Below are 25,999 nucleotides of genomic sequence, written 5' to 3'. Positions count from 1 at the left end.
GTACATTCCACGTACTGAGCCATTTGGCCTGCATCTTTTCATGATGCAGACACAGGTATTCAGGATCATCAACAGGAGCTTCGTTGATACATCCGAGAGTTCGAGTTAGCTATGGTGAGCCTCATTGCTTCCGGAGGATTCCATTTACTTTCAGTTGTTAGGAGGTCGTGGGTATTGTCCAGACTTCCATCATTGTCATTTAGAGGCTTCATAGATAGACAGTAGAGTTTTAGAAGTCTTCATTTATTTTGTTAAATGTTTTAAAGACTAAAGTTGCCTTTTTATGGCGAGTTGTATATATTTTATTATACATAGTTTTCTTTGGACTTAAAGTTTGTATTTAAGTCTTATGAACTTTTATTTCAGTTTTTAAGCTTTGTATGCTTGAATCAGTTTTCCTCTTGTAGTCAGCTAGGATGAGGGTTCGCTTGGGGACCAGCAATGGTCTTCGAGTGTCGGCCACATCCAGGGTGTAGGCTCGGGTCGTGACAATCATCAACCATTAAGAATTCGTTAATAGATATTGAAGAATCACCAGTCTGAGCCAAAATGAATGTATGGAGAAAGTACATTATAGCCATCTGGAGTGTATCCTAATTGTTCTCCCAGTTTCCCATCAGAAATCGTTGGACTAGATGATTCTTGCTTATACTATTAACTGCACCAGGAAAATATTTTTGGAATAGCCTACAGGGAGTTGATTCTGGGTATTCAAAGTCTTTGGTATTACCTTTACATTTAAGACTTGTTATTATTGCAAATTTTTTGATACCAAATTTCAAGATACCCCTATTTGCATGCCTAATATGCAACACCTTTGAGTTTCCTTGTTCCAATTCTAACAACAACAAACATTTACTGATTTGATCCTGAAAATTACATTTAGGAATGTCTAAATAGGGTCCAAAAATTGTAGCTCTGAACAAGTCAATTACATCATCTCCTATAGACTTCTAGAACTCCTCCAAAAAAATTGTGCTAAAAGGGACACCAAACCTTATGGCATGTGTTGGTACTTTTTTTATAACATATTTGATTGACTGCAAAATGAAAAAGAAAATTATACTATTTATAATGATATCTTATCATACATACATAAAAACACCAAAATCACACTACACAACAAGTAATGATACATAATAAAAACAAGTTGATACATAGAAAAATACATGCTACCAGACTTCAACAGAATCGTATTATAAAACTTGATACATTATACAGAAGGATGCCCTGTATGATACATTATTAATGGTACTCTTTTTATAACATATTTGATTGACTGCAAAATGAAAAGGAAAATTATACTATTTATAATAATATCTTATGATACATAAATAAAAACACCAAATTACACTACACAACAAGTAATGAACATAATAAAAACAAGTTGATACATAGAAAAATACATGCTACCAGACTTCAACAGAGTCGTATTATAAAACTTGATACATTATACAAAAGGATGCCCTATCTGATACATCAACAACTTTTTTGTTAAATTTGACAAATATTTTTTTCATATTGGGGTTTGTCATGTATCATTTTTTTAGATACACATATAAAACAAGGGTTTTATAAGTGTCAACTAAATCTCAAATCAGTATGTATCAAACTAAGATTGGGTTTTTGTATGTATCATGATTTAACCCAATAAACAATATAACACATTTAATTAATGTATCAGTCAATTTCAGTCTAAGATAGCAAATGCAATACAAATCACAAACAAGTTTAATAAATATTAAAAACACATACTCTAGGCAATGAAGGTCTGGAAATAGCGGGTGTTGTTTTTCTTCCCCTTTTGGGGTTTTTTTTGCAACCTTTGGTTTAGACGATTCTGGCACATCTTTGGTCGACTGATTCATCAAATTTAATGGGTCATGCAAACTTTTTGATCTAATTTTTGCCCAATTTTCATCATCAGAGTCGTTTATTGTTCAATTAGTATTAGAAAGATTTGATGTAGGATCTGGATCCATATGTATCAAGAAGAAAAAATTGAAACAAAATAAAAATGGAAGAAAGAAGATGAAAATTAGGGATAAGGGTTTGAAAAATACCCCAACTTTGGTCAGATTTGCTGTTGCGATACTAAACTTTCATAAGGACCTATTACCTCCCTAGACTATTTAATACTATATTTTTTACCCCCTGAACTATTTAATAGTGTATTTTAAAGGTATATATATGCCCGCGTGGACACATTACTATTTATAATTTTGCATTATTTTTTATGTCCATGGTAAATATATATGTTTAAAATACGGTATTAAATAGTCTAGGGAGGTAATAGGTCCTCATGAAAGTTTAGTATCGCAACAACAAATTCGACCAAAGTTGGGGTATATTTCAGACCCTTATCCCTGAAAATTACAATGACAGACTTTGGGAAAGAGGACGGAGAAGATGAAGTTTGAAATTTTTTTGGATTGAGAGAGAAATTTTTTGAAAATCAATTTGGGATAATGATTTGTAACTGAAAAGATATTAGAGTGAATTTAGGGAGAAAAAAAGGAGTGACATAGGGAGTGGTGAAACGTAGGATGTAAAAGTGAATCATGTATCTGGCAGATTTGATATTTAAGTGAAATAAGGGATTTAAGTAAATTTTTTTAAAAAGTAGGGAAAAATAGACAATAAGGAACTTAAAGTTGTGTATTTAAGTTATTTTTCCATGTTTAAATCTTCATTAACTTAGATGAACCCTACCCTTGGGAGGCTTTTATTTCACTATTTTGTTACTCATTTAGCTTCAAGTATTTAAATTTTCATAATCATTTTAAGTTAGGCAACTTAAGCTTATAGACTAACTTGAAAATTATTCATATTCTTTCATAGTTAGTATTTAGCTTCTAAATTCACGTCTAAGTGATTGTGTCGATTATTTGACTCAAAACTTAACTCGAATAAATTGTTAAAGTTAAAATTATATTTTGGCACTTTTCATTATTTGGGATAATATGAATGTATAAGTATCAAAAGTTTCCTTATTTATTTATTTATTTATTTATATTATAAAAAAATGAGATTTTTCAAGTAATTTAAAGTTTCTTTTAGAAATTAGCCAAGTTTAAAATTCATTGGTCAAATGCATTTTAGCGGATCCTTTAAGGTGCTTAACACCTTCCTTAGAGGATTGTTTGAACCCTTACCCTAACTCTATTTATTTAAAAAGTTTCCTTTCAAAATTCCCTTTTAAATGGTTTCTTAATTTTTTCCTAAAAATTAACTAGTGACTCTTATTTTTTCTAAAATTAACAAATAATCAAGTTATGAAATGATTTTGAAACTTAGTTTTCGAAATTAGGTCGTAACAATGTGGACCTTCTATCATGTTGACCCGGTGAATGTTGGGAGTATTAGAGCTTGTAGCAGTGCCATCTTTGGGGTGGTATTATCCTTTAGATGTGAGAGATAGCCAGTTCCTTAAGTTCCATCTATGGGCTAAATAACCATGATAATAGAGGATAAATGGTTGTTCCTTGAGATCGAATCTCTTTGGTGTAATGCCTTTTGTGCTAACCATTGTCATAACCCTCATGATATGAGGATATCTTGGTTGCTTATCCTTCTTATGTTTTTTCAAGGTTTGGATTCGAGGATGAATCCTTTTCAAGAAGGGGATGATGATAACGACATAGATAGCATAGATCATATGAAAGCTTTAGAAGAGCTTGATGGACACCAAATGAAGACATAATTTTGGTCCATCAAAGTGAAGAGAAAGAAGAAAGAGGTCAAGGGTGAAAATCACCATCTCATAAATTCAAGAATTCACAAAAGATGACAATCAAACAAGACTCTTATCTCATCAAGGATAAAATTGTAAAGAAAATGTCTTATTTATTTCCCTAGTATAAATAGTAGTCTTTTGCTATTTTAGAATACTGAGATCATGAAGATTATGACTAACTAAATATTTGAAAGCTTTGAAGCTTGTAGTTTCTAAGTGTAGCCTAGCATTGGTGTACTTCATAGTTGATAATTGTAATTTAGCGATAACGGTGGATTCCTGATATTGCTTGTGTTAACTTTTTCTAGCTTAATCAGTCATCGATTTATCCTCTTTGTGGATTCAATTTGGTTTTCTCGTTTTTGATTGAGATTGAGTTATTGTTAATTGATCGAATTCAATTGAGAGGTGAGGGTATAAAGTCCTTTGTTGCACATAAATTCAAATGGATTTCGATAATTTCACATATGTTTTCTTATTTCTTTCAATTGCCCCTCATTTTTATCACTTCTTTAACAAAGAGACATGAAATACTATATGAGTTGATGCTAAATCATTAGGTAACTCCAATTCATAAGTAAAGTCCATAATCAAATCTTCTCACTTCTACGTAGGAATACAAACATCTTGAGACAAACCACCAGGTTTTTGAAGCTCAACTTTCATTTATTGACAATTCATACCTTTAGCCATAAATTTCGCAATATACTTCTTCATTCCATTCCACCTATAGAATTTCCGCAAATGACAGTACATCTTGGTGGCTCCTAGGTGAATAGAATATCGAGAACTGTGAGCTTTTGTCAAAATCTGATTTTTCAATTCACCAAGATTCGGAACACATAATCGATCTTGGTACCGAAGGATACCATATCCCCCTTGGGAGAAAGCCTTAATGGATTTTTTTGGAAATCAACTTCTTCAAATCAACTAATACCAAATCAAGATCTTGCTTAGCCTTCACATCCAATATAAGAAACGATTCTGAACAATTACACCGACTTCATTAGAATCAACCAAGCGAACACCCAATCGGGCCAACTTATGAACATCACAAACTAACTCTTTCTTACCATCCTCAACATAAGCAACACTACCCATCGATAGACGAATAAGAGAAACACTACGGTCCATCTAATTTTCTAGGGCTCGTAGAACCCAAGTTCAAGAACAAAATTTCACTAGTCAGGAACCCTTCTACGGAACCCATCTACGATCCATAGAACCAACAAGGACCCGTCTTGTCCACTCATAGGTTAACTTACTAGGACTTGAAAATTCCAAAACTCAACCCAAGTCCTACAATTTCCCTTCTACGATCCGTATAACTTCCTACAACCCATAGATAGGACTCGTAGATCACTAGTTTAGCGTCAAAACAGGACTTTTCCCTTATAATTCAACCTTTCAATTTTTGAGGTGTTATAATATCTCCCCCTAAAATGGGACTCAAGATAGTATGAATAGAGTAGGAGAGAATATAACAACCCAACAAGAATGAAAATCTCATCATAATGCACATAAACAAGGAGAAATCACTACAAGCTAAATTATAAGATAAAAATCAAGTTTTTCATGAACATGCATGCATTTGGAAACATGAGAATGACTAAGACACGAGAATATGAATAAATGAACCATAACGAACTAATATCTCAAGCTAGAATAGGGGCTAAGGGAAAAATATGAGGATACTTGGACATCATATTGGCTTCGGCCTCCCAAGTAGCACCCTCAATTAGTTGATTCTTCCAAAGAACTTTCATAGAAGCAACTTCTTTATTTCTCAACTTCGGCACTTGACGGTCTAAAATCTCCTCCATCCATTTTTATTTATCAAATTTTGACTTACACACCTATTAAGAAAATAATTATTGGTGCAGTGAGTTTATCATGTTAACTCTACTTATTGTTAGTGTCCCAAATATATTTTATTCACTACATTTTCCAAAGACAATAACTCAATATTAATAAATTGAGGGTATAATATAAAGAGAAAATTGTCCCTCTTTGATTTATAAAAAATGACAAGCAAAAAGGGAAATCAAATGAAAATATATTTGACAAGCAAATAGAGACGAAAAGAGTACTATCTTTATTTCATAACAATTTTATAGATTTTATTAGTCTTTTAGATATTTAACAAAATTTAGAATGCGTCGACTTTGAGATATTAAGTGATGTTTTTATTCGGGGGAGTAAATAGGCGCTGCACTTTTTTTTACTTAAACATGAATTTTGTCCCACATGATTTTTTCTAATAAGGTTTTTAACGAGACAAAAAATAATGCGTATAATTAAGAATAACTATGTAGACTCTTTCTTCTTCTGAAATTTCTTTGTACATGGACATCCAAAGAGGAATGTTATAAATACTCCTTCCGTCCAACAATAATTTTTCACTATGGAGTACTATTTTGGGATGTCTAACAATACTTGTCCATTGTATGAAAACAATGGACAATTTTACCCTTAGTTCCTAATTTACCCTTACCGTTAATTATAGTCATTTTCCTATTACATTTTTCAAGACATTGTAGTTATTAAATTCAAAGAGTGATATAGTAAAATTACCCTTCTATTTATAGTTTCTTAAAAAGTCTGTAAAGCCAATAGTGAATAAGTATTGTTGTTGTGAGGGAAAGATGAAAACGAAAATCTAAAAATAAAGAACACCGAGTTTAACGTGAAAAAATCCATCAAATCGAAGGTAACCACCATGGGATCGACAAAATCTGAATTGCTTCACTATAACAATAAGAGGTTTACAAATATTCTTCCAATGGCTACACAACAAGTTACAAAAGAGAATAAACAATAGCTACACCAACAAAAGATAAATAGAAGGAAACACCACCCAAACCCAGCTGCTGTTCGGGACCTAAAACAAGATCTTTCTGACCTCCGAATCTGACCTCCACCATTCAAATCAACCACCAAGATGTCAGGAACATTCAGTCAAAATTTCAGCCCGATCCAACCGTTAGTTAATTAGGAAACGCGATCTGAATGTTGTTGATAGGAGAAAAAGGCTACAGCAAAAGAACCCTTTTTCTTATCTCTTCTCTCTTGTTGAAAGCTCTCTCAAACACCTCTCTTATGTCCTAATGTCTTTCAAAGATAATACTAATGATAAATTGAATAATTATCTCAAGACCCTCCTCTATTTATAGAGTTGTGTTTTTTCTTACAAAGCCAAAACCAACTCCAAATAGAATTAATATTCCAATCATTTTCCTAATAGAATTGGAAACCAAATAAATTGAATAATTCCAATCCTTTTTCAAGTAGGATTAGGCCATGGGCCTTTATCTGGAACATGGGTCATAGCCCAACAAACTCCCCCTCCAGCCAAGGGGCCAAATGGACTTCAAGTGGAGGAACTCTTGTGCAGGATTCATGCCTGCCGCACTTCTACAAAACTCATGCTTGTCTAAGATCACCACTTTGTAAGCATATCTAAAGGATTGTCATCTGTGTGTATCTTCTGAACCTCAAATAATTTCTCTTCCAGGGCCATTCTAATCCAATGATACTTTCTACTAATATGCTTGGACTTAGAATGAAAGGTAGAGTGCGTGGTGAGATAAATAGCACTTTGATTATCACAAAATAAGACAAACCTTGATTGTTCAAAATCAAGATCTTTGATAAACTCCTTCATCCAAAGCAATTCTTTGGCTCCTTCAGTGATGGCAATATATTCAGCTTCTGTGGTAGATAGAGCTATGCACTTATGTAGTCTTGATTGCCAAGAAATAGCTCCCCCTCCAAAAGTGAGCAAATAATCAGAAGTGGATTTTGAATTGTCAAGGTTTCCTCCCAAATCAGAGTCTGTGTAGCATACAAGTTGTCTTGCCACTACCAAAGCACAACTCCATATTTGAAGTACCCTTCAAATATCTTAATATCCATTTCACTGCAGCCGAATGTTCTTTTCCAGGATTGGAAAGAAATCTGCTAACGGTGCCAACAACATGTGCAATATTTGGTCTAATGCAAACCATAGCATACATCAAACTACCAACCGTAGAAGAGTATGGAATACATGCATCTCATTCTTCTCTTCATTAGTAGATGGACTCTGGGTTGTACTCAACTTAAAGTGTTTAGCAAGAGGTGTACTAACCACTTTTGTCTCTTTCATGTTGAACCTCTTGAGTACTTTCTCAATATACTTCTTCTGGGATAGTGATAACTCCTTTTGTCAATCTCGATGAATTTGTATGCCTAAGATCTTCTTTGTTGGCCCCAAGTCCTTCATCGCCAACGATTTGCTCAAGTCCTTATTAAGGACTGCAATTCTAGATTTATTTTTGCCAACAATGAGCATATCATCCACATAAAGTAGTAAGACAATAAAATCATCATCAGAGAACTTCTGAAAGAATATATACACAATGATCTGAAGAAGTTTTCATGTATCCCTAATTTTCAATGACAGATTCAAACTTTAAGTACCACTGCCTTGGAGCTTGTTTCAAGCCATCCAAGCTCTTTCTCAATTTGCAAACATGGTTTCCTTTTCCTTTAACGATAAAGCCTTTAGGTTGCTTGATGTAGATCTCCTTTTCTAAATCACCATGAAGAAAAGTAGTCTTGACATCCATCTGCTCAACCTCTAAATCTAGACTTGCGGCTAAGCCTAGAACCATACGAATAGAGGACATTTTCACAACAGGAGAAAAATTTTCATCATAGTCAATTCCATTTCTTTGACCAAAACCTTTGACAACTAACTTAGCCTTGTATCTAGGTGTAGATGTGTGTTGCTCTTGCTTTAATTTATCCATGTATTTGTTAAAGCTTTCTTACCTTTCAGTAACTCCACTAGCTCATATGTACCATTATCATGAAGTGACTTTATCTCGTCTTTCATGACTTCTACCACCTATCTCTATGAGTATCTAGCATGACTTTATCATAACCTTCAGGTTCTCTCATGTCAATCAAAAAGATATACTCATTAGGAGAATAACGTGTTGAGCTTCGCTTCTCTCTAGTGGATCTTCTACAAGAAGTTTCTGGAGCATCCGAAGTGATTATCTCAAGACAAATTGGTTGATGATCAACCACAACATCATCAATAGGAAAATCTATAGGTTCTACACCCTGATCATTATCTGCATCATTATATGCAAAAGATGTATCAATAATAGGAACTGGATCAACATCAATTAAGCTCTCATCAATATGAGAATCTAGTTTCTCAACCTTGTGAATATCTTCAATAGTTTGATCTTCAAAGAACACAACATCACGACTTCTAATGAGCTTTTTATCAACTGGATCATAAAATTGATATCTAAACTCATCTTGACCATAACCAATGAAGATGCACTGCTTAGTTTTAACATCCAATTTCGACCTCTCATCTTTTGGAACATGCACACAAGCTTTACACCCAAACACTTTCAAGTGATCATAAGAAACATCCTTAGCAAACCAAACTCTATTTGGAACATCACCATCAAAAGCAACAGGAGACAAATTGATAACATAAGCAATAATGTTAAGTTCTTCAGCCTAAAATGAATTTGAAAGTTTAGCCTCTGAAAGCATGCATCTAACTCTCTCAACTAAAGTTTTGTTCATCCTTTCTGCCAAGCCATTTAATTGATGAGTCTTTGGAGGAGTTTTTTGATGACGAATTCCTTGCGATTTGCAATAGTTATTAAAGGGACCAATATACTCACCACCATCATCAGTGCGAATACATTTCAATTTCTTTCCCATTTGTCTTTCAGATAAGGCTTGAAACTCCTTAAACACATAAAGTACTTGATCTTTGGATTTTAAAGGATCTACCCAAATCTTATGAGAATGATCATCAATGAAAGTTGCAAAATAAAGTGCACCACCTTTTGACTTCACTTTAAAAGAACCACACAAATCAGAGTGTACTAGCTCTAGTGGCTCAGACTTTCTTGAAGGAAGATGACTGTGAAAAGAAACTATTTTTTGTTCCCAAATAAGAAATGAACACATCTTTTCACCTCTGCTTTTTTCACACCAGCAAGCAAATTCTTCTTAGCCAAAGAGGTGATCCCTCTCTCGCTCATATGACTAAGCCTTTTGTGCCACAATTTGATAAAGTCTCACTTTCCATCAAATTTATAGAGTCACCAAGAATCGATCCTTGTGTCACATATAAATTTGAATGCTTTCTTCCTCGAGCTACAATCAATGAGCCTTTCGTGAGCTTCCATTGGACATTTAACAAGTCATTATGATAGCCATCATCATCTAATTGTCCTACATAGATCAAATGTATCATTATTGGTTTTCAAACAAACAATGCCAACACCAAACACCTTTACCTCACTAGCATTACCCATTTTTAACACCTTAGAGTTAACAGAAGTATAAGATAAAAAGAAGTCTTTTCTTGGTGTGACATGTGATGTAGGTCCAGAATCTACTATCCAACTTGTATCTTGAGATACAAAATTGATGACATCTCTATCACAAGCGAAGAGAAGGTCATCTCGGACAACAACAACAACAATGTTTCTGTTATTTTCTTCTTTCTTCCCTTCTTTAAGATCTTGCTTCAACGGTTTGCAAAATCTTCTAATATGTCCTTTCTTTCCACAATGATGGCATATAATATTTTGATTCCTGAATCTTGACTTGATTTTGCTTTTACCTCTACTTGTCGGTCCTTTTGTCTTATCTCTCCCTTGATCTTCTGTATACAAAATATTTGAATGTGAGGATGTACCTTGAGATTTTCTTCTAACTTATTCATTCAACACACCACTTTTTGCAAATTTCATAGTCACCTTACCACCAGGAGCAGAATTTGTTAAAGAGACACGAAGAGTTTCCCAAGAATTCGGTAGAGTATTAAGAAGCCAAAGTCCTTATATTTCATCATCAAAATTAACACTGATTCCTGATAGTTGATCAAGAACACCTTGAAAATCATTTATATGATCAAGAATATGACTGTCATCCTTGTATTTAAAGGTCATCAATTGCTTTAGCAAGAACAACTTGTTATTGCCAGTTTTTAAAGTGTAAAGTGTCTCCAACTTTTCCCACAATGTTTTAGCATTTGTCTCATTCACAATATAGTTGCGAACATTATCTCCAATCCATTGCCTTATATATCCACATAATTGTTGGTGCTCGAAATCTCAATTTTCATCAGTCACAGTCTCAGGTTTATGAGCAGCAAAAACGGGAAGATACATCTTCTTCACGAACAATAGATCTTTCATCTTGCTTTTCCATATGTTGTAGTTTCTTCTGTTTAAACATACCATCTTGTTCATATTCCCCTCCATATAAAGAACCTGGCTCTGATACCAATTGTTGTGACGGAAAGATGAAAACAAAAATCTAAAAATAAAAAACCCCAAGTTTAACGTGAAAAAATCCTTCAAACCGAAGGTAACCACCACGGGATCGACATGATCCGAATTACTTCACTATAACAATAAGAGGGTTACAAATATTCTTCATGGCTACACAACAAGTGCCAAAGAGAATAGACAATAGCTACACATACAAAAAATAAATAGAAGGAAACACCACCCAAACCCAACTATTGTTCGGGATAAAAAACAGGATCTTTCTGACCTTCAAATCCGATCTTCACCGTTCAAATCAACCACCAAGATGTTAGGAACACTCAGTACAAATTTCAGTCCGATCCAACGGTTAGTTAATCAATAAACACGGTATGAATGTTGCTGGTCGGAGAAATAGACTGCAACAAAAAAACTATTTTTCTTCTCTCTTCTCTCTTGTTGAAAGCTCTCTCAAAAATTACTATTCCAATCTCTCAAAATGACAATACTAATGAGCAATTGAATAATTCTCTCAATACCCTCTATTTATAGAATTGTGCTTTACTTTACAAAGTCAAAACCAACTTCAAATAAAATTACTATTCCAATCATTTTTCTAATAGAATTGGAAACCAAATAAAGAGAATAATTTCAATCCTTTTTCTAAGTAGGATTAGGCCATGACCTTTGGCTGGAACATGGGACATAATCCAACATTGTTGGGAGTAAATAAGAAATGTGGATGACCTACGGTAAATTCACATGACTTTATATTTTTATTTATGAGTTTGAAGACCTGCAATAAATGCTTAGCAAATTTATGCATATCTTATAATTTCTTTAATATGATATCTTTATTTCATAATAGTTTTATAGATTTTATTAGTTTTTTAGATATTTGACGTGAATCCTTAAGAAAAAAGAAACTGAAGAGTAGATATTAATTTATTTTTTTATTCGGTGTCCGATATACATATTAGAGCCGTCGAAAAGTTTCACATTGAAGGATAAAATGCTTTCTAATAACAACGACTTCTTGATTAAGAATAAAGGAATAAATATCACTCCACCACAACCCTTATTGATAGAGCAATATTCATTTACAAAGTACTTGCGATAATGTAATATATTTCCTTGTTCTGCAAAAAAAATATACAAAGTACTTGTGAGTTGTGACATTCACATATTCTTGTGGACATACTATGTTACATCTGTATTTTGTCTTTTGAACATTCGATGCGTCTATCTGAGCCCTTTATTTTCTGTGATAAATAAAAAAAAAGGGGCCCAATGACCATTCTCATTAAAAAAAAAAAAAAAAAAAAGGATGACGTCTATCTCAACTTGATAACCGTGAAAAGGGAATATAAGTGTTTATTTTGGACAAGTAGAATGAGTGTCATCTTGTGTTTGGAAAATAAAAATAATATGGTTGAAAAGTTGTTGTAACAACCCATTTAATTTCTAGCAGGAAAGTTATTTTCCCTCTGTAGATTTTACTAAGTTTGCTTTGATTTAGGAGTAGGAGTTGTTGTGTTGTTTGGTAAAGCAGTTTATTGTGATATTTCAATTATAGTTTGATTGTTATTTGTTATGTTTTTGTCAAATTACAGAAGATGGAATCGGAATCATCAAAATTGTTGTGTGGGAGCAGTAGCAAAGTGGAGACTACAACCCCTATAACATTTGTTCTTCTACTTAGTACATTTGCTGCTGCTTGTGGTTCTACATCCTATGGATTTGCTGTAAGTACACACACTTTAGCTAATTCTGTAAACACAGACACTTGAATGCCATGTTTTCTTGTAAAAGTCCACCTTCCTTGAGCTCACTTTCTTGTAGAGTACTGGCTTTTCTCATTTAAGCAAAACACCTAAATCCTTCACATGCCCATACGCTTTACTGTTCCCTATTGTTAACATGTGTAAAATCTTTCCTCCTTTATTTGCAGTATTAATTGCCACACCGTATACAATCTGACCCATTCTAACAAATGTTGAGAGGTGTTGGTGTAATATACCAATAATACAATAAATTACAGTTCAAATAAAATGAACAAAAATGAATAAATAAATATTTAGGCTGAAGCATAGGTATCTCGCTCTCTTTAAGGAGATTCAAGCTCACTCCGGCATAATCTACATCGATCCAGAAGTATGTCTCTTGGCTTGTCCCCTTCAGGATACAACAACCCAATAACGTCGTATAACTCAAACAACTCCGGATTAGTTGAAGAGTCCAAAGCTCCACAAGAAAAACACCTTCCTTCAATATATATATAAATATTCTCTTTTGTATATAGTGAATATAGTTGCAGACTTAGAATATTATTCTCTGTCTCAACTCTCTCTTTCACTACAACACTAATCTCAATATAAACACAGTAAAATACTACTCATCTTTTTCACTCTATATTTTCTTGTACTTCTCTTGTTTTTTCTTATATCACAACACAAAGGAAGAACACACTATTTATAGGTGATGAATTCTTCCTTGCAATGAATAGGAAGATAGTGGGTAGTAAATTTGCCAAATGAATGGCTCAAATGTTACATAAGTTACAACTTAAAGATAGAATAATGGATGAAATGAAGAGTTGGTGATTACATAAGTTATTAAAAACTAATGACCACTTTCTTCCACAATTGATGAGAGTAAAGAGGCACAAATGTAATGTTCATCAATAGACATAACATGATATATAATGTGACATATAATATATTCTTATTAATATTAAAATGGCACACCAACAAGAGGCATTATCCCGAGATCTGAAACCACATTTTTAATTAACATGGATAATTTAAGTTTATAGGCTCTAGCAGGTTTATGTAGACATTGATGAGTATTTTGTGATATGAATCAACAAATGATTCTGCTTCTAACACGGCAAATTATTTGTTTTGTACTTGTAGGTCGGATATTCATCTCCAGCTGAAGCGGGGATCATGGATGATCTGGGCTTGTCTCTTGCAAATGTATGCAGCTTTTATATTGTTTTCAACTAGGAAAAACTTGCACTCTCTGTGTCGTACACCTGTTGACTCTTTCTTTAATGTTGCGAGGGAAACAAGTATCATATGGATCAAATAGTAATTATTACATTACTCTTCTCTCTTCCATCCTATTTCATACCCCTTTCTTATAAATAGACAAATTTAGATATGTATATGTAAAATCGCGGGTATGTGCCTTAGTTGGAGAAAGATTTGTTTTTTTCTTATGGGTTATTGTTGGAAATAGATACACTCATTGATGGGTTGACTAGTAACTTGCTTCATTCATGAAGTAAGTTACAACTCCACTAAATAACTCCCTATAGTAAAAGAAGAAGAGTTTCTTGAATGGAGTGGGAGTTATAGGATAAGGGGTGATGTAACTCTTGAATGAATAAGAGTTACAAGTCCTAACCTTGTCCTATAAAAGGGAGGACTTGGGGTCATCCAAGAACAACACAAGAAAAGAGTTCCTTAGATAAGGAGTGTAGTTGTTGTGAAAAACAATACAAGACTCCATAGTGATCTTGTAAGAAACCGCTTAGGCAATTGGTGGTGATAACACTTGATCCTATAACAAGAAGGTATGTATAATTCCGCATAAATCTCCGAGTTTAAATCCTTCAGTTATGACTAACCTCGAAAATGTGTTTGCAACAAAAAGTATTATGTCCTCTTTTAGCAAAGGAAAGGGAAAGAGGTAAATAGGGTTGTGATCATCAATGAAACCAACCACGATTGTACCAATTGCAGTGTAGGTTCAAGGTTGAAAAATGCTCAACCGACCATAGAGTTCCACTTGTGAGCCATTGTTTTATTGCGACTTCATATGCATGTTTTCAACTACTGGTAGTCTGTTAATGAATGTATGGAGCTCTATATTGCATTTTTTATATGCTATAAATCATGAACATGATTCTGAGGCACAACCCCAGAGAAAGTTTCTAGAAGCACCCTATTAAGATTCGCATTTCCGAGGTTGCACCTATCGGATTTAGTGTCATCAAGTAAACCAACTTGAGTTTTTTCAAACATTTTCAATGATGCCCACATAGTATTTAATATTATTTTTTATCAATGGTGAATTTAACCTGTAAATTAGTTCTTACACCCCACTGTCTAATATTCTTATCTTCCAACCACATTCTGAAGTATTCAGCATTCAGTTCAATACTGACACTTGGAGGAGCCATTGGTGCACTAATCAGTGGCAGAGTAGAGTCTATTGGCCGAAGAGTTGTATGTTATTTGCTTTTCTTGGATACTCTCTGGCTTCCAAAATATTATGCTTGTTAAGTTGCATTCCTCATTGCAGACAATGTGGCTGTTAGAGTTATGTTTTATCATAGGATGGCTTTCCATAATATTTGCCAAGGTGTGTGCCAAACATTATACTTTTCTTAAATTTAGCAGTTATGACTAAAGGAATCTATTAATTCTCACATGATAACGCAGACCTTTCTAAACTCCTAGTACATGTTCATCCTAATTTATGGAGAATTGATGCATGTATTCCTCATTTGTACACTCACTAAACAATTCCAATTATTATTTCATTGGTACAATCTTAAAGATTGGTTATCATAAGTCAGAGACTATATTTTTGTCTAAGGGAAGGTAGTTTCAAGATTTATAATATGTTTGGCTACTTAATTAAAGAATATTTGGTGGCTCAATGCTGGAAGATTATTGATGGGAATTGGAGCTGGACTTCATTGCTATGTGGTAAACTTTGTAAATTTCTCAACGGATTTCTCATGTTCCTCTTTGATTAGAACATAATGAAATTTCCATTATAATTAAAGCAGGCACCAATATATGTAGCAGAAATAACGCCTAAGAATATCCGAGGTGGATCTACAGCTGCTGTTACGGTAAAATAAAATAATGCATAGCTGGGTGTTACTGAATTCAAACCTTTTTTTATGTGGTGAAATAGATTGCTGAATTTGCAGTTTACTGTGTCTTGTGCCTTTTCCGTGATGTTCTTTGCTGGGAACTTCTTCACTTGGCGCAAGTTGGCTGTAATTGGTAACATGCAGTGTGATATATAGGGTAAAATATGCCAATTTATTTTTATGTGGTTTGAGGATATTGCTTACTTATGGCTTGCAATTGGTTAATTTTCAGGAGCTATTCCTTGCTTCATTCATGTGGTCTGCATTTTCTTCATTCCAGAATCCCCAAGGTGGTTGGTGAGTCTCTACAAGATTTTTTCATTTCCTTTAGCTAACCCAAGGGGGTACTTGAGGATGCTTTCTTTAAGCACTGTAGGCAAAGATTGGTAAAGGAAAGGAGGTAGAGGCATCTTTACGATGTCTAAGAGGCGATAACTATGATGTTTCTCAAGAAGCTGATGAAATCAAAGTAACAACTCAACTATTTCTGTTAGCATAGCCATCAGTTGTTTTTTTTTATCCTGTGTTTTTGCTTTGTTTTCTTCAAGGACTACACAGAGACCAGTCAGAAGCTAACTGAGTTCAGATTTCTGGATTTATTCAACCCAAAATATGCTCATTCACTTATTGTAAGAAGCAGATAAAGAAGTATGTTCTATATATTACTTGCCATAACTTCTTACTTGTATTTGTATGCTACAATTTTTAGGTCGGAGTTGGTTTAATGCTTCTGGTACAATTTGGGGGGACAGATGGAATTTCATCTTTTGCTGGTTCAATATTCAAAGCTGCTGGTTAGTCCTGATTGACAAATGTTGTTGTAAATAATAATAGTGTTTTTGAAGGAGCTAAAAATCCTAATTTACGATGCAATGACAAGGCTGTTCAACTGGTTTTTCTTCTACAATGATGGCTATGATTCAGGTTTATCACTCTTCCTAGAGTAACTTGAACAAGTCGGTCCTTCATGAGACAGTTCAAATAATGAGAATCTTGTTTCAGCTTCCTTTTGCTCCTAGTAGCGTACTATTGATGGATAATACTGGACGCCGCCCACTTCTGATGGTACACATTAAACTATTTTTCCGACCTTCATAGCATAGCTGGATTGGGAGGTCAGCACTTAAATTCTTGCAGGTTACAGCAACTGGAGCATGCTTAGGAAGCTTTCTGGTAGGGTTGGGGTTTCTGTTTCAGGTATTGCCAAGTGATATCTGAATTCATGTACTACTGGAGTTGTAACTTTATCTTAAAAGACTTGCATATATGAGCAGGACTATCAACAGTCAAAAGAGCTTACTGCCACATTGGTGTTCACCGGGATACTGGTACATGAATTTGCTCCTTTCCTATTTTTGGTTTAAAATGTTGTTGCTTTTTGCGTTCCCTAGTAAGATATTCTAACTTAGACTAGCTCATATCCATGCTCAATATTGATCACAGAAAATTTATAATGCTTTGCTCTACTTCATGTTTTTAGCAAAGATGTGGGTTAGGCTTGCTTGTCAAAATATAAAGGGAAAGCGATCAAAAATATCCCTCAACTTTGTTTATTGGTTGATTATCCCCTTACTGTTACTAACTTCATCATTTGTGCCCCTCAATTGGATAAAAAACCTCAAATCAATTAAAATTATCCAATTTTAACTCGATCCGACCCACCTAATAATATAACCCATTTTTGCTCATCTGTTCATCTTCTATTGGGCGTTTTTGGGTCTGTTGGCGGGAGGAGGAAGAGGTCTGGCCATCTGGGTTTTGTGGTCAGTTTTTGGGGGTTTTTAGTGGTTCCGGTGGTGAATGGGGCGGCTGTTCAGAGGCGTTTTGGTTACTATTGTTCACCTGAGCTTCGAGCTCAAGGCTGTTTGTTCCTGGTTGCTGATTCAATTTGATATTTTTTTCAACTTAAATCAGGTATATTCTGCATGTTTCTCTGCTGGCATGGGTGGTACACCATGGGTTATCATGTCAGAGGTATTTATCAAGCATTTATTTTAGCAATGAGTTGACATAGATCAATTAGAAATTGACTTTGTCTTCATTCATTCAGATATTTCCTATTAACATTAAGGGACAAGGTGGAACTTTAGTGACATTAGCTAATTGGTTTAGCTCCTGGATTGTGACTTTTTCTTTCAACTTCATCTTTCAATGGAGTTCAGCAGGTAATTCACTCTTCTCTCTTCCTCAACTTGCTTCTCTTATTATATTTGATAAAACTCAATTAATTTAACTTGTCAGGTGTATTCTTTGTATTTGCAATTTTTTGTGCTTCAATTGTTTTCTTTGTTGCAAAACTCGTACCTGAGACAAAGGGACGAACATTAGAAGAAATTCAAGCATCAATGACATTATTACAATGATGAATCATGTATCATCTATATCACACATTGCTACTGCCCATTTGGTTTCTTCAAATTTGTACTCCTTTATTTGTCTTGTCAATACTCTCTCAATTATTTATTGTTTGTTCGACTTGCCCATATGTCTAGTCAAACACTATATCATCTATTAAACACATCCTAGATTTACACCATTTTTAATAACTAGTTTTGATGAACATGTGTTGCATGTTAATATCAGATCACATACTACATTATTTTTTCTAAATAATGTCAATATTATTAAATAAAAAATTAATCAAATAATTATAAATGAAATTATAAAGTATAAGTTCCTATGAATGGATGTGTACTTTCTTATATTACCAATTGCGTGCATATTAAATTTGTGAAATCAATATCAAAAAACATCTATATTTATTTATGGGTTGAACCCATCGATGACCCCTTAAAGTTGGCACTAAATTTCACTTAGACACCTCAACTGGATTTTGTTCATTTTAGACACCTTATTTAGAGTCTCTGTGTCATTTTGACTTTTTTTTTGTTTTTACTATCACCCAAATATATAAGTGTGTGTAATACACTCCCTGATGACGTGTCAAAATAATGAATCAAACAAAGACAAGTAGATATAAAAAAATAAATTTCAAATAATGACTTTTGAGTAGAAAAAATGGCCACAAATTTGATGACATGAGTCATTTTAAACTCAAAACAATAATTTTTTTAAAAGAAAAAATCATCACCCCATGCCCAACCCAATCGTCTTCTTCACCCCCACCCAACCCAGTTTTCCTCTCCACTCTCACCCACCGCAAACCCAATTGCTCCTCCCCCCACCAACCACCAGATATTCCTCTCCACCCCCACCTACCCCAACCGCTCCCCCACAGTCCACCAGATCTTCCCCTCCACCCCATCCACCTAACCGCTCCTCCACCCCACCAGCGATCAGATCGTCCTCTCCACCCCACCCACTCCTACCTCAACCCCTTTTCCACCCATATCAATTTTTCAAGAAACACTTTCAAAAGAATTTAATTACGTTGAAAGATTTATTATACAAAAGTACGATTTTTCCTTCTTTACTTCTAAAAATTAGTTATTAGTTAACAATGGAAGATTTTTTTTTTTCGAATTCTCGTGAGTGCAAATGATTCAAATACATGAAAATGAAATACGATTATTATTTTGTAACTCTTGAAATTTAAACTTTTAGGAAATCTTGTGGGCTGAAATTTACTTTGTTATTTGTGGCATCACTAAATCTATTTTACCATAGAAAAAATTCAAGTTTGGGAAATGGTAGCTAGAAAATGGAGAAAAAGAAGAGAAAACATTTTTAAAAATTAATGAAATAAGGCTTTCACACGCAGTAAGTGTGTATCACACTCACTATGTCATGTAAGCAAAAAGTGGCAAAATGGTATAACGAAAACCTACATAAGATGTCTAAAATGAACAAAGCTCAGTTAAGATGTCTAAGAATAATTTTGTGCCAATTTTAAGGGTCCCTTGATAGGTTTAGCCTTATCTATAATATAAAAATCAGATATAGATAAGGAGATGTGACACCTCACAATGGCCTTTAGTTACATTTATCTATTTTTCCCTCTCTTTTTTTTCTTCCTTATTTCTCATTTTAATATTAATTGTGATCTGTAAAAAAAAAAACACTCTTAAAAGCTCTAGATGACACTCTTAATTGTGCCTTTCTCCTTCATCTCCTATAATTCATTGCTTAGTTATTGTTGAACTTCTTACTTTTAATATAACATGAATAAATATACAACAACAACAATAACAGTGAAATAATGTAAATATAAAATTAGAAGATATACTAAATTGGTGTTTTTAATTGAGGTACTAGAGTAATTTAACATTTAATTTAGGGGTGTTCAAATTCCACAAAACTTCGAACCCACTCAAAAACTGTAAATCACACTTGAGTTTTTTTTAAGAAGAGAAGTATAGAAAACTTAGAAAAATTGTATCACGACCCGAGTCTACACCCTGGATATGACCGACACTTAAGAACCAATGATGCTCCCCAAGCGAACCCTCATTCTGGCTGACTACAAGCAGAAGACAAACTCAAACATACATAAGCTTAAAGTTGAATTAAATTCATTAAACTCAAATACTCAACTTTAAAAAGTCGGAAAAATACTCAAAAGAAAGTAAATCTAGAAAAACTCCTCAACTCTGTCTATCTATGAAGCCTCTATTACTCAAGAAGGATGTCAGGACAAGACCCACAACAAATTAAGACAACTGACTAAAAATTAAATATGGAGACCTCTGGAATAGAAAGAGACTCACCAAATCTAACTGGAGTGTAGAGTGATCTCAACAAAGCGTATGTTGATAATCCTTAACACATGTATCTGCATCATAAAAGGATGCAAATAGAATGACCTCAGTACATGGAATGTACGAGTATGTAATATAGCTGAGTAAATAAATAACTGAACTGATAAGACTGCAATAGATAAACTTAATTGAATGTAACGGATTAAAGGAATGAAATCATTTAAAACTTTACAAAAACACTTACTCATCTGTGAACCTCAGCATAATAAGTGATATAATAAAAATACACTTTTAACTCTATTTGGGAGATTTTCTGACCGACAACTATCACTATGACCTATGTGATGATACATCGTCTCGTTCATGCTACCAAAACTGTCTTATACCTTGCCGGAGTATAAGACATCCTCAACTAAGTGGATCTACTAAGCTATGCTTAAAAAGCAATAAGGAGTCATCTAAAGTATGACCCTTTACCCATGTTGGCCAACATGGTTTATGAGGATTTTGAGTTGTCTGAACTCATCCTCATATCGGTGTTCAATACTACTCCCAATAATATATACGCATGATCATATATTTAACAACATAACTCTTTCTCTGATTTGAGATAATTTCTCAGACTACCCTCTTAAAAGAGGTAACTGCTCTTGAAATATCTTTTAAACTCATAACTCATTCAGAAATCTCAGTTTCTCTTTTATTAATGTAAAAATTGATACCTCTGGGAATACATAGTCCCCTTATACTCTTACTCAAGTCCTACTTGAAACTCTTTCTCAAAAACATATAAAAATCATATTCTAATATGATCATTGATGACTCAGAAAGTCATACTGCATAAAAATTAATGGTATATCTAGATACCATACTGCTCATACATTGATGACATACTCGATTGTCATATTAATCATGTTTTAGAAACTCTTTTCTCAAAACTCAGTTTAAGAACTCATATGTTGGCTTTAAAAAGCATTCTCAAAATTTATAACTCAAATCATAGAGTTCATGTGGAATTATGGACATGAACGACTCAACTTAGAGATCTTAATAGAAAATAGGGAAACTTAGTACTCAGAACTCAGAACTCAAGACTCAAGAACTCAATGACTCAAGAACTCAAAACTCATAACTCAACGATATTTCTCCTCTAAAAAATACTCAATTTATAGGGTTCATGATGAAATATAGACATGAATGAACAACTCAAGAATTTTAATGCATAACATATATCAATTCAATAAATAGTAATATAATTTCAAAAAGAAACTGGAACTCAAGAACTCAAATCAACTTATCTAAAAAATACTCAAATCTAGGGATAGAATCCTAGATTACTCTTTTACTGATTTGAAAGTAGATGTATGGTGTGAAGACGAACTAGTCCAACACTATGATAGCCTTACATACCTGGAAGTACCAGGTTCTTGAAGAATCTTGAAGAATATCTTGATTAGAAGCCTTGAAACCCTAGCTTGAAGGGAAATAATCAAGAAAACCTTTCTTGAGATTTCTTGAATTAGTTTCTTGAAACTCTATGGCCAAGAATTATGATTTTCATTAGTCATTCATAATTGTATGGAGGAATTTGAGTTGAAAAGAATGGAATTCTTGGAGAAAGACTTACCTTGAAGAAGAATCTTGAAAAAGATTGAAAGAATTTTAATGGAGTCTTCTACTTTGATTTTTCAAAGGGTTTTGCCTTAGGGTTTGAGAGAGAAAAGAATGATGGATTAAAAGATGAAAATCTGATTGTTTTGGGTCTTTAATTAGTCAAGAAATTCGTTTAGAATTTTCTTAGAGGTAAAAAGATAAAAACGACCCTTTTTAATGTTTTCCCGTTGGCTAATTCGTCACAACACCGTATCAAATTACTAAAATGGTCATAACTTTTTATTCAAACCTCGGATTGTTGCGAAATTGGTGGCGTTGGAAAGAAGATTCAAATACCTTTAATTTGATAGGTTATGTGCCATGTAACTCTTTATATTCTAAGAAATATGGTTGTTTGAAGTTAACCTAAGTAGAATCTTACATCAAAACTTAATTGGTAAGGAAGCTTTCAACTCAAATTTGTGCTAGGAGATTCTAGTGACCTTAATTGATATCCAAAATCATTCCCACACTAAAGAATTTACCTTAGCATCTAAGAAAAATTAAGAGTCACTCAGTACGACCTTATACGCAATTCAAGAATGGTTTGGGCCTAACTTAGAAATTTTCGGGGTGTTACAACTTGTAATTTAAAAATGTGAGGAAACCCTTTCATTTATAACCAACAAAGGATAGTACCAACATGTACTTATTGTGTCTTATCAGAAGAGTTACAACCCTTTGTAAAGTTCACAAATCATTGGAAAGGTCACAACTCTTAGAAAAATCACAACCCTTTGAAAAGTCACAACTCATTGGAAAAGTCACTACCACTCGAAAAAGTTCGAACCTTTCAATGTCAAAAGATGTCTGCTTTTAATATAGTATAATAAATAAATAAATAAAATATAAGAAATATAATAAATTAGGTGTTTTAAGTTGGGGTATTATAGTAATTTAACATTCAAGTTAGGGAGTTCTTAAAATACTCCTAAGGTAGTGCAAAAGATTAAACACAAGTCAATATAAAATCTAAAACTACTAGACGTTATTTTACTTACAAATTACCAATAATACACCATATCAAAAAATTTAAATATAAGAGTTTTGTATGTCTTGAAATATGAACATGAGAGAATAAATAAAATTGACACATTTTAATAACATTTGTCAAAACATTGTCTATACACATAAAAATTAGGGAAAAGAATGTTAGACACCCAATTTTTGCCTAACATTTTCAAAATTCACAACTTTTAAGTTTTATTTATTTAATAGTTCAAAATACATTTTTTATAATTTTAAATAAATTTATCGATAACTATCCTTATTTGTCAAAATTTAAGATTTTTTATTAGTTAATTTTAATTACATTTTTTTCGTCACAGCCGATTGAATATGTTCAAATATTTATTCATTTTGATTAAATTATTAGTTCTGTAAATTGCATTTTTTACATGTCATTAGTTACGTTCATTACATTTTTTAATAGTCATTTTATTTGTTACATTTGTTAATATTCATTTTGATATTTTGCATAGTTTAGAAATTCATTCGAATATGAATAAGATTTCATACACGGATATTTTATTAGCTAGTGGTTTTGGCTCATGGTTTAAAATAGTGGTATTGTACTATAGGTGGTTTTTGATTTTCTATTTAAGCTATTTCTTAGTGATTAAGTATGAGTGGTGAAATATTTTTAGATTAGTTTTGGGAATTTTCAAATTTTTATTCTTAAAGGGTTCCACTATTCATTCATTTTCCGGCTACCACCACCTCGAAATTCGGCAAAGCTCCGACAATACAAAACCCCGACCCAAAAACCCAAGTTTCCTTCCCCTCTCCCTTTGTTAGCTGCCAACAGGAACAATAATAGCAACCAACAACTCCAAACAACTCCACCGGCGAAACACCACTCCACCAATAATCAAAACCATCAAGAAACCACCAAAACCTCACCCAAACCTCCATTTTCAGCTCACCCACACCAGAAACAACCCCAAATAGCACAGAAACAATGAACTCCGGCCAAAACACTGTCCAACGTCTCCCTCGTCTTCTCCGACAGTTGCTAGCAACTGCAAAACCAAACAAAACCACCATTTATTCCAGCGATCACCACATAGACCAGTGGCGGAGGGAGGATTTTCATCAAGGGGGTTAAAAAAAATTAATCACGTAAATAATATCCACAAATAAACGGGTCGAATCAGATATAAACGGGTCGGATTAAACGGTCGAATCAAGAAGAAAAGGATTTTTTAATATTTGACTTTATAATTAGGGATTAAACTAATAAATCCTAAATTCCCAATCAGCATTTTAATTTTTTGGAACTAAACATCGTTTTCTAATTGCATTATTTTTTTAAAAAATAAAATTAAAACGCCTAAAATATAAGCTGATAAAAAAAATGCCTCTGCCCAAATTCGAACACGCGACCTCGCGTGTAGTAGAGAAAATTCCTAAACCCCCAACCCCACTGAGCTACGCCTTTGGTGTATGTTTAGGGGGTTCAATAGTATATATATACACGTATATTAAAAATTTAATCTTATATATATAGTGTAATTTTTCGACGAAGGGGGTTTGGATGAACCCCCTTCATTCAACATAAATCCGCCCCTGACACAGACCCATCCCCTTTTCCCCTTTACAATTGTTTAGTTGTTTTGCACACTTGTATTTTTCGTAGCCACCACCAAACTCGTGAGCTTCATCCGCGAGTAAGTTGAAACCAGACCATTGCAACACCACCAACCTCCGATTGAACAAGATGATGAAACAACTTCGAACCAGATCCCTTTGCAGTAAACCATTAGCCATGTCACTCCAGCAAACTAACAACAATTTCGGAGCAGTTCTGGCGAAGCGCAGGGCACACCAACAACTTCGAAGCTCTGATGACACAAACATGGTAGGAGAATGGTATATAGTCCTCGATCCCTTCTATTTCTATATTTATTCCTTTGTTTATTTCATTTTTTTCCCATTTATCTCCTGCCAGCTATAGCCTCTGTTATATTTGTTTTGCTAAGTGTAACCATTTAAAATTTATTAAATATAAATTCATAAAATGATTTGGATTATATTAAATTCATGAATATATTAGTTCATATAAATATTATGGATTAATATAATTGAATTAATTATTTAAATCCAATGAATATGGATTTAACTAAAGTCCAAATTAATTGATTTGGGCTACAATAGATGAGACCAATTTTCTAAGCCCAAATACATCTCATCTTAGAGGCCCATTTTTGGTGCCACGTGGCAAATGATGTGGCATGCCAAGTCAAACAAGAAGCCAATAGGATTATGACATGTATCAAAAATGATAAGCCCGCTCCATAAAGCCCATGTGTCATGTCACTTAAATCTTATTAGCCAAAGAGAATCATGTTCCAATCGCAACTCCTCTATTCTAAAACTATAAATAAGGGTCCTCATAATTCAAAAAAGGAACCAAAAATTCTAAACAAGAAGCTAGAGAAAATTTGTGGTACAAACGCCATAAAATTCTCTATAAAGCTACAAGTTTAAGAATTCAAGCATTCAAGTTCAAGCACGATCAACATCAAAACCATCGGATTCAAGAACAAGCTCGAAACCCTTGAATTCAAGTAAAAGTCAAGATCAAGATAAACTTTAAGATCAAGTTCAATACAAATTCAATATTAAGCTCAAGAGTTCTTGAATTTATATTTGAAAAGGCGGATTCAGTGGAATTATAGAGATTGTAACAATCGCACTTTGAAATAATAAATATAATTGTTGCATAATTTTTCGTTCTTGATTATTGTTTTCTCGATGC

General features: G+C 33.5%; 1 protein-coding gene and 1 pseudogene across 4 annotated transcripts; one reads left to right on the top strand and one right to left on the bottom strand.

Moving 5' to 3' along the window:
• LOC125847248 (uncharacterized) overlaps window positions 1-8,529 on the bottom strand; it is a 31,025-nt pseudogene extending 22,496 nt beyond the window's left edge.
• Window positions 8,530-12,500: 3,971 nt separating this feature from the next.
• Window positions 12,501-18,375, top strand: LOC125849033 (sugar transporter ERD6-like 5). Of its 4 annotated transcripts, XM_049529019.1 has the most exons (18): window positions 12,501-12,779; window positions 13,950-14,012; window positions 15,183-15,269; window positions 15,346-15,405; window positions 15,690-15,755; window positions 15,839-15,904; window positions 15,986-16,061; window positions 16,161-16,225; window positions 16,305-16,397; window positions 16,477-16,557; window positions 16,638-16,722; window positions 16,809-16,852; window positions 16,931-16,993; window positions 17,066-17,125; window positions 17,203-17,256; window positions 17,843-17,902; window positions 17,979-18,093; window positions 18,170-18,375. In XM_049529019.1, exons 1-18 carry the CDS (start codon window positions 12,651-12,653, stop codon window positions 18,289-18,291), a joined length of 1,389 nt encoding a protein of 462 aa, XP_049384976.1. In that variant the 5' UTR covers window positions 12,501-12,650; the 3' UTR covers window positions 18,292-18,375. The 4 variants fall into 4 exon arrangements, with proteins under 4 accessions (XP_049384976.1, XP_049384977.1, XP_049384979.1 ...); XM_049529020.1 differs by lacking the exon at window positions 17,843-17,902; XM_049529021.1 differs by lacking the exon at window positions 15,183-15,269 and having other exon boundaries at window positions 12,624-12,779.
• Window positions 18,376-25,999: the final 7,624 nt, after the last annotated feature.

The sequence above is a fragment of the Solanum stenotomum genome, chromosome 12 (assembly GCF_019186545.1).
Source record: "Solanum stenotomum isolate F172 chromosome 12, ASM1918654v1, whole genome shotgun sequence".
Taxonomy (NCBI): Eukaryota; Viridiplantae; Streptophyta; class Magnoliopsida; order Solanales; family Solanaceae; genus Solanum; species Solanum stenotomum.
This window is presented reverse-complemented; position numbering and strand designations above follow the sequence as displayed.

Coding starts and splice junctions, on each gene's coding strand:
- LOC125849033 (XM_049529019.1), top strand. CDS start 12,651: ATGGAATCGGAATCATCAAAATTGTTGTGTGGGAGCAGTAGCAAAGTG. Junction 15,905..15,985: donor GATCTACAGCTGCTGTTACG/GTAAAATAAAAT, acceptor CTGAATTTGCAG/TTTACTGTGTCTTGTGCCTT. Junction 17,126..17,202: donor GGTTGGGGTTTCTGTTTCAG/GTATTGCCAAGT, acceptor ATATATGAGCAG/GACTATCAACAGTCAAAAGA.